Source organism: Lytechinus variegatus, chromosome 2 (genome assembly GCF_018143015.1).
Source record: "Lytechinus variegatus isolate NC3 chromosome 2, Lvar_3.0, whole genome shotgun sequence".
NCBI classification, from domain to species: Eukaryota; Metazoa; Echinodermata; class Echinoidea; order Temnopleuroida; family Toxopneustidae; genus Lytechinus; species Lytechinus variegatus.
Genome location: NC_054741.1, coordinates 5,699,557 through 5,718,187, shown reverse-complemented (window position 1 = coordinate 5,718,187; position 18,631 = coordinate 5,699,557). Strand labels below are relative to the sequence as shown.

Here is an 18,631-nt window from a genome sequence, read left to right as displayed (position 1 = left end):
GAATGGCAAAAACAAGGAATTTCCAACGAAAAAGGAATTCGTGTTACCTGAAATTAAATACATCCAATTGCCTATACTTATGGAAGTTTAGGAAATATAGAGATATACAGAGATAATTTTTTTTCTAAAGGAAATACAATCATATTTTTCTTCTCAACTTTATTTGAATATTATGGTTTATTCTATGGACATGTGGAGAGAAATAAATCAACATTTTTCTTTCTGTTTTCACCTGCCGAACCCTGGCATAGACAGCTGCCTCCATCTTGTGAGTGATGACTACGAGTTGATTGGTCATATACGTCCTTAGGAAGGAACCGATAGCTGATGTCCATTCATTAGAGAAGATGAGTAGTTGCCTTGGAGCTGACCGTCTCTGGTCAACCCGTAGAACGCTGAGGAACTCCTGCATCATCGTCTTCACCTGGAATTATAATTAAGATGGGTAGGAAACAATTTGTTATTTTTTTAGTCCACAATGGGTCGATTGTCCACATTTGGTCAACTGTCCACATTGGGTTGATTGTCCACATTGGGTCAACTGTCCACATTGGGTCAACTGTCCACATTGGGTCCATTGTCCACATTGGGTCCATTCTCCACATTGGGTCAACTGTCCACATTGGGTTGATTGTCCACATTGGGTCAACTGTCCACATCGGGTCAACTGTCCACATTGGGTCCATTGTCCACATTGGGTCCATTGTCCACATTGGGTCAACTGTCCACATTGGGTCCATTGTCCACATTGGGTTGATTGTCCACATTGGGTCAACTGTCCACATTGGGTCAACTGTCCACATTGGGTCAACTGTCCACATTGGGTCCATTGTCCACATTGGGTCCATTGTCCACATTGGGTTGATTGTCCACATTGGGTCAACTGTCCGCAATTGGGTTGACTGCTGTATTTGGGGGCTATTCCTTTTATTTCAAGGACTACTATTTTGTTCAACAAACACTAAATGCTGTAAAAGCACTTCTCAATATTCTGCTGTATAAAGCAAATTACATAAGCTGTCTTGAATATTGTTTGTGGCAGATCTTGAGGAAACTTTAGAAAATATGGTCACCCCAAACCATTAAACTTTATTAATTTTAAAGCAATTTTAGCTGTCATGAGGGAAAATCAACTGATGCCCTCATGCATTTTGTGAATATTGCAATTTAAGTATTGAGATGAGTAATGATAGCTTTAGTACAATTGGCATAATATTAATTCAACAACTGTCTTATATTGTCTAACCTCCTTAAAGATAACTATATCTGATATTCAGCTATCATTATCTGGCAACTTTATAGCAAACCCATCCAAATAATCACTTCTCAACCACCAGAATTTATGCGATGCTCCGGTCATTTCAGCGGACAGATCCCCACATACACTGTACACACAAATCACAAAGTGCTTGCATGAGCAGATCATGTGGGGGCTCAGTTTAAGACTGTGATGTTGCCAATGCCATTGCTGTGGGAAAAGTGGCAAATTCTTGCTTCTGCAACAATAACAATGAAAATTATATGCACCACTCATTTAGCACTTTATCAAAACAATTGTGTGTGTGTGTGTGTGTATTTGAGTTTTGTCAGACGTGTATCAATCAGATATGATTATTTACGGCTGGGACCAACCTTTAACGTCACCATCCGAAAGACGTGCCAGGGCTCGAACCTCGAACCTCTGCATCAATTTGTAACTTCCCCACATAGCTTGGATTACAGGCGCATGCCACAACGCCCAGTGATTTTAAGCATTGCTTTTATTAGCACGGCTTTAGCATGGCTACCCTGATCAGATGCTAAAGCATTCAAGGAATTCCTTCCTGATGGGTACCCATTTACTACATCTGGGTGGAGAGTAGCAAGTGTTGATTGATGCCATGCCCAAGGAAATGAGTGCTTGGGTGGGATTTGAACCCTAGACATTGTGGTTCAATGTCCAATGCAGGTGAGAAAGAGAACTTACCTCATCTAAGAAATCCCGGAAGAGTATGTTTGCCTCATCAAATACCTACAGTGAAATCAAATGATCAAAATGAATATGAAAATTATTTCATTTCTCCTGATGAATTACCAATAAGATTTGGTTATTTCGCAAGACACAAACTGGTACTACATTTCTTCATGCCATCAGTGAATGTAATATTGAAAATAGATGATACCTCCAACAGCCTTAACCCTATCTAGGCGGGGGGGGGCCTCGGAGGCCCCCCCTCAACAAATTGTGCGATATTTTCGCCGCGCGAATTTTTTTGACCGCGCCGCTCGCTGGCTTTTTACTTTCAAGTCTTGCGCAACTTTTGAGACCAATTTTGCGTAATCCGGGTATGTGGTTTCGAAATTACGCAACATTATGTAAGTGCACGTCAGACCAAAAATTGCTCAAAAACGTGATTTCGTGTACAAAGTCAATGCAAATTGTGTTTTCAACCAAAATTCATAAATGCATGATTATTTTTAGTTTTGCTGGTCTAAATGTAATTATTTTATGCTTTTTATGATCACAGAAGAGTCCCCAACAAATTTCATTGAAAAAACAATGAAAAACAAAAGGTAAAAAAACAAAGAAATACATAAGAAATTGCAAAAAACAATATAATACATAAGAAAATTATTTGATATTGCAATTTTTTTCATTTACACTTGCTAAGAACAGCACAAAGAGTTTCTATACCAAAAATTAGTAAATTTGGAGGTTTATTTAGGGAGTTAGAGGAAAAAGTATGATTTCGCATACTAATTACGCATAAATTAGCATAATCACGTAATAGCAATTCGCATGAAATAAATTACTATACGATCTTGTAGATTATATCCCAGGCAACCCGCGTGCCAATTTTCGGCGCGATCGCGCGGTCGACGGCCGAGATCTTAGGGGGGGCCTGGGAGGCCCCCCCCGGCCATATGAACTCCCAAAATACCCCGGCCTAGATAGGGTTAAGTGATAAAGTCATTTATGTTCCGAAACAGTCCGACCCCCCCCCACCCCCTTAACATCCCAATTTAGTGTCACTTTAAGAAATCATTCCAACTTTAATATACCATGTCACTGAACTTCCGGAAACTGTGCCATAAAACTTCAAGAAATTATTTCAGCATGCAATCGTTTCCCAGCAATAACTGCTTCCATGTTAACTTAATGAAAAAAGCATTTAATTACATTCAATACAGATTGATGTGAGGATAAGGATTTTGATTAAATGAAAGTCAAAGTTGGAGGTCTGGTTTTAGGTTGGATTGCATAATGACATGAAACCTACTGAATCAAATCTACAGCCCCTACTTACCCCTGCAACAATTGCTCTTAAAGGGGAAGTTCACCCTGAAGAAAACTTTGGTGTAAAAATAGCAGAAAAAATATTTTAAAATATTGGTGAAGATTTGAGGAAAATCCGTTAAAGAGTAAGAAAGTTATCAGAGTTCAAAGTTTTGGATTTGTGACGTCATAAACGAGCAGCTGCCCCATGTGTTATGTAATATAAAATGCATGAATTTCAAATTTTGTATGGTTCCTGATGACTTAATTTTGTTTGCTATTCATGATCGGGTGTGAAGTAATTTGTCTATTGATATACAAAAGGTACAGTGAAAACCATTTTCAATTTTCTGAGAAAATGACATTTCATTGATTTTTTACCATTCGCTATGTAGGAATACTGCTCGCATATGACGTCACAAATCAAATAATTGAAATTCTAATTACTTTTTAATTATTTGATGAATTTTTCTCAAACCTTCGGCAATATTTTTTATTATTTTTTCTGCTATTTTTGGAATAAACTTTTTGTCAGGGTGAACTTCCCCTTTAAGTTACATTCTGAAGGTTCACAAGATCAGGGGCCCCCATTTCATAAAACTTGTTATAATAACAAATTTGAACATACAGTTAAAAGCTACTGAAAGGATTCAATTTGATTGGCTGATAGTAAAATTGTTATAGAAATTGTGCATTCATGAAAAAGATCCTGGATTTATTGGATGTTGCTTCAGTTTTAAGTGAGAATAGGAATTGGGATTAATCAGGATCAAGTTTGAGGTTAGGATTTATTTATCTCTGACTACAGTAGATTGAAATGAACTCTTTATGCCTTTGCATGGCCAATTAAACACATTGAATCTTGATCATAAAAGAATACATACCACATGACTGAGTCTGTTGAAGTTTGTGAGGTTCCTTTCTTTCATCTTCAGCACACATGGTAAGGTTGATATTAAGATCTGACATCCATTCACCAGCTGGACCTTTAGAACAAGAACAAACTCTTTATCTAGCTAAAACAATGCAAGCATGGGCCCAATTCATAAAGAGTTATGACTTTTGTAACTTTGCCATTATGGCAACTACCAGAGAAACAGGGCTTGGCAGCCAATCACAATCAGTCTCAATGGAACTTACAATAATGGCAAAATTACCATAGCTTGTGAAATGAAACAGTGTACAGACTTAAACAAGTGGAGCGCCTCTCAACTGCATTACGCAATTCAATACAGCACCAGTGCTGACTTTGAAAAATACTAAAGAATAATCATTTACAAAAAACACCATTCGTATGACAATAAAATACTATGTTCATTAACCCTAAATGACGTTTGACCTTGATCATGTGACCGAAGAATCGTGCAAGATGATCAGTGATACTCGATACTTGTCCACATTTCATGAACTAGATCCATAAACAAGTTATGACGGGAATTCAACAAGTACCCCAAACACGGCCACAGTTCACTGACCTTGGTCATGAAACCTGAAACTCACGCAGGATGTCCACTGATGCTTGATTACTTGATTGTTGAATTTCATGAACTAGATCCATATACTGTCAGAGTTATAACATTAAAAAAAACCATTAACCTTGGTTAAGATTTCGCTTTGATTCCCCCAACATAATCTAAGTTCACTGACCCAAAATGACCTTTGAACTTGGTCATGTGACTTGAAAGTCAAGCGGTGCCTATAGTCTCTCTCTGCTATGCAGGCGAGACAATAAACATCTAAAAAACCAATGCTGGAGAAATAAGGTTGAATACAAACCTCTTGCTGTTTTTCATTGTTACCCCCGTACAGGAAGATGGTGTTGATTGACTTGCTAGCAGCTCTGACATACTTCTCACACAGTTCACATACTGTCTCTGCATGCTCCCAAGATGTACATAGAATCAACACTAGAGGCTGGAAGAAAAGAATATTTACTCATTCAAAATGGAGTGAACTATGTGATTTTAGAGTATGCTGTATCATTTCAGAGAGAGAAAAAAAATAACCACATGACACATGATGGTAATCAAACAAATCATAGTTTATCAAAAAATTATTTACTAATGGTGTTTAGGTGCTTTCAGCAGGTACAAAAACAGATGAAAGATATATACAAATTTCTACGAACATTGAGTCACAATCAACTAACATGGATTATATTTTCATGATTACACTCTTATTCTTACACTTGCATTTTAGCCTCATGCATTATTTAATGGTTTATATACTAACCCCATTTCCGGGTGGTAGGTCAGCATATGTAGATGATCGCAGCAGCTGAGTAATGATCGGTAGAATGAACGCCAGACTGTTAGTAGCTATGTCTCTCGGTGCTATACCAACGAGGTCACGACCCCTCAGTACTGCTGGCCAAGCATAGGCCTCAAGAAGATTAATGTTTAGGTGAGTCTTTTCTCTCTCATATTGCTGCATGATTCACAAAAAAATACAAGTACTATTCTATATTATACTGTATAATATCTACAGGTTAAGTTTACATGTAGCATAACTGGTACATGTATGAATCTGTTTTTATATGGTCTCATATTTTCTGAATTCCCGGAACATATACATGCAAAGAGAAAATATATGATCTCCCATTTTCTGATATTCTTAAAATGATCAAAAATATAAACTAACATTGTCTAAACAAAACTATTATAAATCCATGAGCAATATTGCACAACACTTCACAAAATTATTCATGTGTGATGACATAAAAATTACCAGACTTATGAATGTTCTCAATGGCTATAATAAAGAAATATGTGATAGTGATCATCTGCCCTGAATAATCAAATGCACAAAGATTGACCAATCAGAATGCAGGGATTTTGATACCCATTTGATAACCATTCTAGAGCAACATTTGTTAGCCAACAACTATTAGCACTGAATACAATCAACATTGTTGATTGGCAGAGGAGCACTGGCCTCTGAAAACTGTCAGGGAGTTTCAGGACTGTATGTCAACAAGGTGAACTGGTGGGTATTTCATAAAGCTATTTGTAAAGGCACAACTTTACACACTACTGCAACATGTTCTTAGGTCATAAATCAATTATACAGGGAAATCATTTAGCACAAGGATCACCAGTCGTGCGTTAAGTCATCCGTATCTTACGAACAGCTTTATGAAACACCAACCAGGTACAAGATCATTCATTCCAAGGTATTACACATGCCCTCGCTGAATATCAGAATTCAGAACCGTGCCATCTTCATTTTGCAGTTGTCCTAATCATAGATGACATGCAAGTAAGTGACATTTCAACTGCTCAAGCTCAATCTGAAGATCAATTGCAATGGAATGGATCAGTCGACTGGGACGCTGTTTTAGTCCACCGATTCTAAAACTCCCTACTATGACAACCGCCAGATAATGACTGTTTGTTGGTAGCGAAAACGTTCATGAAAAAGTCCCTGGGGAGGCATTTCATGAAACAAATAGCGCTTGTCACAACTGAAATTCTTTCACCCTGATTTATGAAACATCTCTCAGTCTCACTAACCTTCTTGATCACCTCAGGAAACGGGGCATTCTTCAACTGTCTGATTGGATCAGGAGGGCGTTCCCCATGCACTACCACACCCATCTCGTTACCATGGTGATGCACAGAGAGTCCAGTATGAGCTCCATCTTCAGGACTACCAGACTTTAACTGTTTTATAAGACTGAAAAAAAGAGACTGAATCAGTTTCTCTGAAAGGGCATGCACTACTTAAAGTATGCAATGGCTTCAAGCACATTTGCGATAAAAATTAAGCGGAGGAGCTTAAATGAAAAAAACAACTGAATATCAATAATTCTGTAGGATATACTTCTATTTTCAATAAGTATAAATGCATTTTTAGACCTTGGTAAAAGATAATGTAGTGTTGATTTCACAAGAATGTGATCCCCTCCTGCATGTTTATTCCATGTTTCCATTGGTCCATTTTCCAGAGCCAAGAAAACCATCATCATCTTCATAATATTTACCATTATTATAATTCAAAGAGGACAATTAACCTACCTTTCTTGAATAATCTTTGCACGTTCGGAAGAAGGGGATGTTGATGATGCTTTGACTGGTGTAGTCACCTCTCCTTCAGAGGCCTCTGATTGTTCGCTGGTTGACGTCATTTTATTCCAATCAGAAGAAGATGGGCTCTGCTGAGATACTCCTCTACCGATGCTTCTGCGGCTTCTTGGAATTGAAGAATCATGGACGGGGACACGAAAGATGGAGGAGATTTTGTCCCAGATTGACGGGGCCTCGTAGTCTGTTGGGGTGATAGTTCCTTTGGTCTCACACTCACTTCTTTCATGAATGGTTGTCTGGTAGAGTTGGCAATCACAAGGGGTGTGCGAATCCTTGGTCTAGGAGGAGGAGAAGGTTGGGAGGGGCTCTTTGAAGACATAGTAACAATCGACGATGGAGACGATTGAGGAGACTGTGATGATTGTGGAGACTGTGACCTTTGATCCACAGGAGATCGTTGTGGTGATTTGACCAACATCCTCTGAAGGTTATCCGACTTCAAAATGTTTGAAGGAGGAGAGGTTGTAGGAGGAGGTGACAAAGGGCTTGGTGATCTAGTTCGCCCAACCTCACTAGTCCCTGCAAGAGCTGCTAGTCCGCGGCCTCTGCCTGTAGCTGGAGCTGTCCTCAATCCTTCAGCGTCTTTCAAGGTACCATCAGAAAATATCTCTTCCTGGATCTCTCCTTGTGAAGAACAAGATCCTCTTGTTTTTGGCATGCCATGAGGAACATCCGCATCTGAAGCTATCAAGCTATCATCATGCTTACTCTGCCTATCAATCGGATCTGAATGACCTCCTGGTTTCCAGGGTATGGTTCCTGGACGGGATGTCTCCACTCTTGACTGCTTGACATCTTTGATCCGAGGAGGACTGGAGATCTTGGGGGTGTACGTCCTAGGAGTCACAGGTCGGGAGCAACCTCCTTCAGAACTTCCTATCTCAGATACTGTGAACATAAGAGGGATATTTGACCTTATCATCCTCATGAATACACATGTGGTATTATGCTAGGGTGATTAGTACCAAGTGTGATCAAAATTAATCACAGTCTTCTTATATATAATTGATGAAAAAATAAATAAAAGAAGGTTGAACAAAAACTTTTCAACAGTTTGTAACAAACCACCAGGAAGTGATTATTAGGTCTCTGCTGAACTTCATTCAGGCGAGACAAAGGATTTAACAAATTAATTTGTTTTTGCATTCAAATGTACGGTGATTTATCCTAAGCTACAAGCTATCACAATAATGACATTCCATTACAATGCTCTCATATCTAGCCATATTCGCTTATACAGATTAGAACCCCTAATGACAATGCCAGATGAGTTAAAGGGATTTCATTCAGGGTCTTAAAATATTGTTTTTATTTTGCAATTAATGCTGTAATCATAACTGCAAAACTTTAGGTCAGACAAGAACCACCTCAGAATTTAAAGCTAATCCATTACTAAAGGAAAATAATCCTTTCCTTTTGAAGCATTAATGCATGCGCTGACAGCACGTCTGGCCCACAGCTCAGGGCCTCATCTTACAAAGAGTTGTGACTGACCCAATCAACCACAACTATGGAAAGCCAGCAACGTCAACATTTCATATGCATGTTTGTCCAAAATATTTTCTATCATACATTCATAGTTTTCTTGAAAATTCAGTATGCTTCTCTTTGTTTACAAAGGAAATTATGCAAATTTCCTGTGAAAAAAATATGACATTGGTGGATTTCCATAGAGTTGAGGTGGATTGAATCAATTGTAACTCTTTGTAAGACAGGGCCAAGATGTCTGCAAACCTCCACAAAGATACTTAATACCTTTGAGTTGTGCTATTGATAATGACTCACCTTCATCAAAGTCCCTTTCAACAACCATAGCAAACCCCTGCTTTAGAAGCTCTTCATTTACATTAACCTGAAGTGAAATGAAGCCAATTTCAATTATCAGAGGTGAATTTTGAAATTTACAATGAGCATGAACAAACACATCCTAAGCTTTAACATGACACATAACTTGTCAAAATTGATCAACAATAACCCTCGTAAGTACTTGATTGAATGCACAAGAAATTCAGCTTTGAAAAATAAGCAGAAAACAAGGTTTGAAGTTTAACTCGAGCATGAAATGTGCACAATGCGTAATTTCCATGAAACGTCAAAGGAATCCGCAAAAAAATGGTGTCAAAGAAATTTATGTATCTTATCTTGAATTCAACTTTAAAACCTAAAATTTTGTAAGTATGAAGAAAAATTACTCTTTCAGATGTGCTTATTCTTAATTTTTTTCATTTTGAAGACCAAATTACTGTTTTGGGGGTTATTTACAGAGAACCTTCCCTGATGACTTCTCTATCTCAAAACCATGATTGGTCAATAGAACTAGTCATTCGTACTGCTCACATGACTGGTCATGTGATACACTTCATCCAATCATTTGAGTAGAATCAATAGCAGCATGTTACAATACTTACATGCAATAGTTTTCCAAATCTTACCTGTCCTTGAGGTGTGTTCACATACAGGGTTACAAAACGTGTTTCCCTCTGACCAATCCCATGTATGTCCACCTGAGCAGAACGGTCTGTTCATACAGAAAAATGTGATTAACATCAGAATGCCAACTAATACTCCTTAAAAGACACTTGTGTATTTTTTCCAAATATAAAATCATGGCAGCCTTCATTTTCATGGCATGGCTTAAATCAAATAATCAATTCTTTTTTCCAGAGACCACTTTGATCTTTCATTTTATAAGGCAACTAATTAGTTTTAGTAAATTAATGAAATATAAAGTTTAAAATAGAATCTGTTTCATAAAGAGTTACAACTATTGTATCTTTGCCATTATAGTAACTACCAATATCCAATCAAAATCAAGGTTTTCATGGTAATTACAATAATGGCAAAGTAAAAATACTTATAACTCTTCATGAAACAGGCACGTGATCTCCTATGCATCAGATATTGATAACATAATTTCACTATCTTCATTTGTCTATAACTTTACAAGGTAACACCCCTAAATAAATCTGAAAAATAGAGATTTCCACCAACCTTCCACAATGTTCTTGAAATACTCCACAGCTGCTATGTCCCACCTTTCCGCTGGTCTGGAAGAAGACAAAACAGGCAAAAAGCTACGAATTTCTACTCTAACCAAAAGCCACATTACAACTTCTCTTATTTTTTTAAGCTTTACAGCTAGAAAACACTAAATTTTTTTTACAGAATTTTATATTATCATATTTAAGATGTTAAACAAGCAGTTAAAATATGTTGGGTCTATCTTATCACAGGTAGACCATCGAGCCTATCAGAAATCCACTAAATTTTTTAAAGGACTGAGTAGTATATCAGATGATCTTCCACACTATATCCAGTCATTTTCAAATCAATATTCATTCAATAGAGTAGAAGATAGTAAGCTTCAGTGAAGCCACTACAAAAAACCATCCAAAATGCCTTCATTTGTAAGGGATGACACTTTTTTCATTCTCAAATTTCTGGGACAAATAGCACCCTCTTAGAAAAATCCACTACTGTTGTTAATTGTAGTTTTATGTTTTCACCTGCGATATATTAATGTGTGCAGTTTAGTATATTCATACAGACATTATACTATAAATTCATAATTATCATTATTTCTTTGTTTGAAGATGGAAAGAAAAAATGGGTGAACTCACATGTTACAAAACTCAACCTTAGTGTATTATGGATATAAAGATCACATCATTTGACCGGTGTGTTGGGTCAGTTGGTAGAGCGTCCGTCTCACAACCGGGAGGTTGGGATTTCAAACACATGCCGTGCCAGACCAAAAGACGTAAAAAGATACGAGTTGCTGCTACCATTTGGCATTCAACATTAAAGAGATAGTCGCTGCTACCCAGTTTGGCATTCAACATTAAAGAGATAGTCATGTCGATCTGGGGCTGCACAGTGGAATATTTTAATTTCGAACAATAAAATATGGATTTTCATTTAAAAAGATAAAATCACATGTATCCTTACCCAAGCTCTGCCTGATTTTCTTCTAAGGTAACATGTAAGGTGGTGGGGACCAGTCCATGGAGTCTGAACGGTTTGGCTTGCGATGGAAACTTCTTCAGTTTGGCTGGAATTTCTTTTAATCTGTTTTACACAAATGTAAAGGAGTCAAGGGTAACAGTTCAACCTGTCAAAACAAGTTAGCTTTGCATTGTAGAAACATATCAAATGATACACTGTCATGCTGACATGACAAAATCTACATGTACTTCTTCTCTTTTTTCACGTATATCTATATAAAGGAGTCAAATGTAAAACTGTCCAACCAGAATCTAAATTAAGTTGGATTCAAAATTTAAACACACCAAATCTTCTGTGACAAGCCAACCCAAAACCAACAATAAATTAACCAGGTAAGGTTCTGTATAAATAACCAAGATAAAAATTTGGTCATCAAAAAGTAAAATTGTGAAAGTTAGCTTATCTGAGAGAGTGATTCTTATTCTTCATACTGGTTAAATATGAAGTTGTAAAGTTGAATGAAAAACAAGATGAGCATTTTTTTGCAGACTACTTAGAAATTTCACTGAGATTGCACAGTATGCACATATCATGCTTGAAGGGAATCCAAACTTCAATCCTAGCCAACTTTATTTATACTTCATTTTTCAATTAACTGATAAAACATCATGCAATTTTCACACATAAAAAATCAAATTCTACAAAATATTACAATCTATTCTTCTTTTCTCCCTTACAACCACTAGACTGTAGAAAAACAAATAAGAATAAAAATTGCGAGTAAAGTTAAATGACTTACCGATTGATTGGAACTAGGAATGACTCGGCATAATCTACGAGATGGCATCTGACAAAAAAATTTAATATACAGATACTTCAATTATCTTTATCATCATAATTAGTAATAATGACAATCTGGTGATTTATAATGTGCTTAAGACATACACCATACTTATCTAAGCACTTACAGATATATCATAACCCTTGTCATCAGATTCATTCAGTCATTCCTTCACAAATGTATGCACATCCTCCACTCCCTGAGAAATATTCCAACAAGTTGCCATCGGGGAGCAAACAGTACTGGACAAGCTTTTCTTTTATGACTTTCACATCCTACTGGGTACCCATTTAGCACATGGGTAGGGAGTGGAAAATTGTAGATTGGCACCTTCCAAAATGCCGCTAGGCCGACGAGGGATTCAAACACACTGCCCTCTGATTACAAGACCAGCAGAACTACACCACAGCTTTTCCACAAATACCAGCCCTTTATCATTACCATTGTCAATGTTCTTATCATTATGATTATGATGATTAACCAATCCACCATCATTATCTATACACCACTTGATAGATATTTCTCCTAATATGAGTACAGTAATTTTGGTTCAAAAGTCTGATTTGCACAAAAAAAATTCATTAAAAAATTACTTAAGATGTGAAGTGAATCACTTACCAAAGAACAAAGAATCTACACAATGCTACTGCACAAAATATAACAAATGTGTCTTTTAGAACATCTCTGATAGGAGGCACCCATATTGTTTATCAACTCACTAACAGTAGGCAATAGATGGGGGAGGAGGGCAGTTGACATGAGATAAAACCAGGGATAAAACCAACTTACGAAGCTTTGATTCCATGAGCAGTCTGATAATTACTGAGGACCCTAGCTCGATACCATTTACTATCGCTAGGCCGCTGAACAAGATACATCTGAAATAAACAAAAGTTCCAAATTAGACATTTCTTACAGTGCTCTATTACAAACATTGCCCAATGGGGATTAGACAAAATTCGAGCTCTATATCTACTTTCATTTTAGTTTATTTTTTTATTCATTAATTAATTTGGTGAATTATGATATTTCCAAATCACTTCAAGGCACTTTCTAATACAATTAAATTTCTTGGCAAGCTGTCTCCCCATTCTTCATACATATCTGCTTTCCAATATATATATATTTTTTCTCGATAAAGAGGTATATATAATTTTTCCCCATTCTTTTTTCTTGTAATTTGTGCTAACTTTTAAAAGTATTCTGTTTTGTATGATATCTTATGTTTCTTTAATTCTCATAGAGTATTAAATAAATATCATCAATCCAATTCTTAACAACAACTTATCTTTAACAAGTGGAATGCCTCTGGCCGTCTCACCTGCATCACGCGATTCAACATAGCAGCAGTGCTGACTTTGAAAACTACTATAACTTGCACAAGATGTTCAGTGATACTTGGTTACTCTTATTTCCATGTTTTATGAACTAGACCAATACACTTTACAGATAGGAAGGTAATTCTACAAATACCCCCAATGTGGCCAAAGTTCATTGACCTCAAATGACCTATGACCTTGATCATGTGACCTGAAACTTGCACAGGATATTCAGTGATACTTGATTACTCTTATGTCCAAGTTTCAAATGTCAGATCAATAAACTTGCAAAGTTATGATGGCAATTCAACAAATACCCCCAATTCAGCCAAAGTTCATTGACCCTAAATGACCTTTGACCTTGATCATGTGACCTGAAACTTGCACAGGATGTTCAGTGATACTTGATTACTATTATGTCCAAATTTCATGAATCAGATCCAAAAACTTTTAAAGTTTTGATTGTAATTCAACAGATACCCCCAAATCGGCCACAGTTCATTGACCCTAAATGACCTTTGACCTTGGTCATGTGACGTGAAACTCATGCAGGATGTTTGGGGATACTTGATTAACCTTATGTCCAAGTTTAATGAACTAGGTCCATATATTTTCTAAGTTATGATGACATTTCAAAAACTTAACCTCAGGTTAAGATTTTGATGTTGATTCCCCCCAACATGGTCTAAGTTCATTGACCCTGAATGACCTTTGACCTTGGTCATGTGACATGAAACTCTAATAGGATGTTCAGTAATACTTGATTAACCTTATGGCCAAGTTTCATGAACTAGGTCCATATACTTTCTAAGTTATGTTGTCATTTCAAAAACTTAACCTTAGGTTAAGATTTGATGTTGACGCCGCCGCCGTCGGAAAAGCGGCACCTATAGTCTCACTCTGCTATGCAGGTGAGACAAAAATTATTTAAGAAACAGGTTCAACTGAGCTGATCATTCTCCTATTTTAAAGGTCAAGTCCACCTCAGGAAAATGTTGATTTGAATCAATAGAGAAAAATCCTGTGAGTACAATGCTGAAAATTTCATCAAAATCGGATGTAACATAAGAAAGTTATGACATTTCAAATTTTCGCTTATTTTTAACAAAATAGTTATATGAACGAGCCAGTTAAATCCAAAGGAGAGAGTCGATGATGTCACTCACTCACTATTTCTTTTGTTTTTTATTGTTTGAATTTTACAATATTTCAACGAATTTGACGATTAGGACCTCCTTGCCTGAAGCACAAGATGTTGAAATAATGGAATTCCACGTGTTCAGGGAGGAATGAAATTTCATTTCACATGACAATGACGAGAAAATCAAAATATTTCATATTTGATATAATAAAATACAAAAGAAATAGTGAGTGATGTCATCAGTTCCCTTATTTGCATAACGACCGAGATGTGCATATAACTGTTTTGTGAAATGAAGAGAAATTTTGAAATGTCATAACTTTCTTATTTTACATCCGATTTTGATGAAATTTTCAGTGTTATGCTTGTTGAATTTTTCTCTTTTTATTCAAATCAAGTTTTTGTTTGGGTGGACTTCTCCTTTAAATAAGTCTATGAAGGTTGGGTTTCTTGAGAAGTTCTGTTTCATTAAGACTTGTTCTAATAACAAATGCACAGTTTCTATGACAAAATTACCATCAGCCAATCAGATTGAGGGATTTCAGTAGCTTTTAACTGTTATTGTAAATTTGTTATTGTAACTAGTTTTATTAAACAGATCCCTGATGTCCAGAGCCTAATACATACCTTGCCCTTGACTGGGTTGTTGACATGTTCTATGATGTACTGGTCAGAAGAGCAGTAGTCCTCAATTTCTTCACAAAGTTCCTGAAATTGTATGGTCTCCTGGGACATTCCAGGTCCAAGGACCTCCTTCCCCCAGAAATGGAAGGGGTCTTCAATCTGAATTAAAAAGAAAAGACACAATAAGAATGAGTGGATAAATCTCAAACTCTGACTGAGCTTTAGGTTTAGCGTTGAAATCTCAATGTAACAGCAATGATTACATTGAGGAAGATGTTGACATTTGTCATTCTGTCTCTCACGGACTGTACCATAAACGCCTGGCGATTGAGCTTGGGGCTTATTTCTATTATTGATTTTGTTTTCCTATTAATATATGATCAATCAACCTCACGATCAATTGCTAAGCCTTATGCTAGCGAGCACTGTGAAAGAGATTGTTGAATATGTGAAAGCTATAGACAAGACAGAAATAAGGAACAAATATCATTAATGATTGCCGATTACACCATACTATACCTGAAAGTGCAAAGTTGGAAGGGCATGTGTGTTAATAGTCGAAGCATTGGCCTGCTAAACTGGAAGACCTACCGGTAGATGCTTTAGAGCAAGAATTCTTAATGGCATGATATCTCTAGATCTAGTAAATATCTTAACATAAGTTGTTATCTGACATAGAGATTTGCAGTCAGGATTAAGACAGTAGCTGGATAGATTACTTTCAATGACTTTGAATCCTACACTACAGGCAAATTCACTGACCTTTAAGTGGTACCTAACTAATACTATATGCTTTTTGGTACCTTCCTTTTTAAAATCTCTTAAACTTTCAAACAGGATGACTTTTAAGAATTTATTCAACACAGATTTAACAAGTCACAGGAAAATTCATTTTATCTAATGGACTTACCTTTAAAATGGTGACGTTGGTTGTCATTCTAGCATATAGTGGAATCTCCTGGATGAGAAAATTGTAAAAATGTATGAACACATGCTTAAGAGTAAGAATTACATATTATCAAATACTTTTTCAATGTGACAATAGGCATATATAGACAATAAAAATCAAAGCATGTCATCCTACATTTGATATGGCCTTATGACTTTTCCTGATAAAACCCTGCCCCCCCCCACCCCTGTGTTATTGGGGGTAAGCCTCTGCTCATTCTCTCCCTTGAAACTTGAAAGCACCCTCCCTCCTGTCAAAGGTCTGTCAAAAAATATTTTATGACAAAAACTAACTATTCTTGGCCAAACATTGACAACCAAAATAAAAAGTGGCCCATTTACTGATTTAGACTTTTAGTGATTTACATAAGTGTTAACATCACATTCTAACGTTAGCAGTTTGGTGCATTATTATAGTTGCCCAATTCGTCGGTGCTTGTGAGTGAGCCAATGGCAACGGTATCCCGACCCTCCATGGGCCTGTTGCATGACGAGATGAGCGATACGTAGGAACGTCCTAGGACCATTCTTCCGAGATAGGAAGATTGGCGACAAATTAGCGTAAACCGTTTCACGAAGGCAATTTTGTCTTCCAAGTCCGCGACATCTTTTGATATCGATAGTATCGGAAAAATATTTAGTCTTCATCGTCACCTGAACCTTTTATTTCGGAATGACGACTTTTCATAAAATCATTTATTTCAATAAAAGGAGATCAAATGATGTTTTATTTATTACTGATTGTAGAATTGATGTATGGAGCTTACTTTATGAGGTAAAAAGAGAAGAAACTTTAAAGATTCACAAACATATACGAATGAAATTGAAATTTTCATTGTTTACCTTATTTACATTACGGTGTCCTTTTAGAGACACCTTTCATTGATATTTCAATGAAAGAGACCCTTGTCCGATATAAAAATTGATTTAACTCAGTAATTTCGACATTTTGTTAGTTCAATATTCTGTATTTTTATAGAATGCTTATATATAATGATAATTTTGTAAATTATGCGTTAATATGTTATTTGTTGAGGTAAAAATATGGTTTGAAAGGGGTAAACAAATTCAACAGTGTCTGATTGTATGAGACTAAAAAGGAAAATATGAGAGGCTGCGTGTGAAACTACTAATTTATTTATTTTATTTGCCAGATATAACGCAAGAAATACTAATTTGAGTGTTTAGAGTATAAACATACCCCAGTTGCATGATGAGAAAACGATGACAAGAAAAATATGAACATTGCTGCAAACATGGCCATGTGAATAAAGTAGTGCTTTGCAATAATAATTAAAACACAGAAAAAGTTGTGCAATCCGCAATGGAAAAATACTATCAGAAATCATGCTAAAAATTACAACGATCATATAAAACGTTGGTCATATTTAAAGTTGATCACTTAATTTATGGAAGTTTATATATAGAAAATATATATGTTCAACATTTCAACGGTAAGGAGTAGAGACTACCATGATTTCTTTAACATGACATAGGAGCCGAAAGGGGCCTACCCTACCATTTAAAATGCGCCTCTTCGTACTTTCCATAATCTTTTCTTTGATGAACTTATCTTCATTTGTAATGATTGTGATGGATTCGTATATAAGCTAGGCCTAGACTGTATCTTAAATTCAATTAGCTATTTTGTTACTGCAGGAGTTTGTTTTGTTTCACTGCTTCACATCTCATGTTATCCCAAATCTAAGAATTGGTTTTCATTGATTAAAATTAATCTCATAAAAAAATAATGAAAATGAAATAAAAATATGAAATGATTTAGAATGTTTAACCTCTTAGTTTTGTATGGAGTGTTTTTTGCTGAGCGTTATATAAACACATTTTTCCTTACATAATTTCTTTTTAAGAAATTCGTTTTCATGTTGTTTAATTATCTATAATGAGAAAGCATAATGGGTCAGAGAGATAGTGCCGCCCATTTCGATAAATCAAGTTTATTTTGTTTGAAATAGAAAAGTGGTGGGGATAGGGCGGAGGGAGAATAAAAGAAAACATATTTTAAAAAAATATTTGGGCCTTCATCAACCCCGGAAAAGTTAAAATGACATCCGTTTTTTGTCGTCTTGTCGACCTGAAATTGATGACAACTAGCCCCCTTATAAAAAAATAACTTGGCGCCATCCTAGATAAAATGCATCATCAACCCCCTAAAAAATATGTTTAAAGGTAAATGCTAGTTTTGGTAACGATATCAAAATGAGTTCGTACAGAATCCAATGAAATGACCACTAAAGTGTCTGTTTGTATAAATAAAACGCATGTGCCAAAGGATTCTGGAAGAAATTGTGTAATTGCTGAGAAATCAGCAAATAAGCACGGGATTCGGGTAGGGCGTCGGGCCCGACGCCCTAAGCAATAATTATACATTGTCCCACGTGCGCTTATCTGTGTTGGGGACTTTCGGTGTGGACATTTTTCAGCGTAGATTTCAAGATTTCACAAAGTCCAGTT

The 18,631-nt window shown here is 36.3% G+C and overlaps 1 protein-coding gene across 1 annotated transcript in view; it reads right to left on the bottom strand.

The window, feature by feature from the left end:
- Positions 1-16,602, bottom strand: part of LOC121407145 — a 51,330-nt gene extending 34,728 nt beyond the window's left edge. Inside the window, 17 exon segments of the mRNA XM_041598084.1 lie at positions 233-424; positions 1,967-2,011; positions 4,141-4,242; positions 5,033-5,170; positions 5,489-5,683; positions 6,769-6,931; positions 7,273-7,474; positions 7,477-8,229; positions 9,127-9,193; positions 9,774-9,859; positions 10,333-10,388; positions 11,290-11,409; positions 12,086-12,133; positions 12,917-13,005; positions 15,215-15,370; positions 16,122-16,169; positions 16,551-16,602. Of these exon segments, the coding sequence (XP_041454018.1) occupies positions 233-424; positions 1,967-2,011; positions 4,141-4,242; positions 5,033-5,170; positions 5,489-5,683; positions 6,769-6,931; positions 7,273-7,474; positions 7,477-8,229; positions 9,127-9,193; positions 9,774-9,859; positions 10,333-10,388; positions 11,290-11,409; positions 12,086-12,133; positions 12,917-13,005; positions 15,215-15,370; positions 16,122-16,169; positions 16,551-16,568 (2,478 nt within the window). The 5' untranslated portion in view covers positions 16,569-16,602.
- Between the last annotated feature and the right edge of the window lie 2,029 nt (positions 16,603-18,631).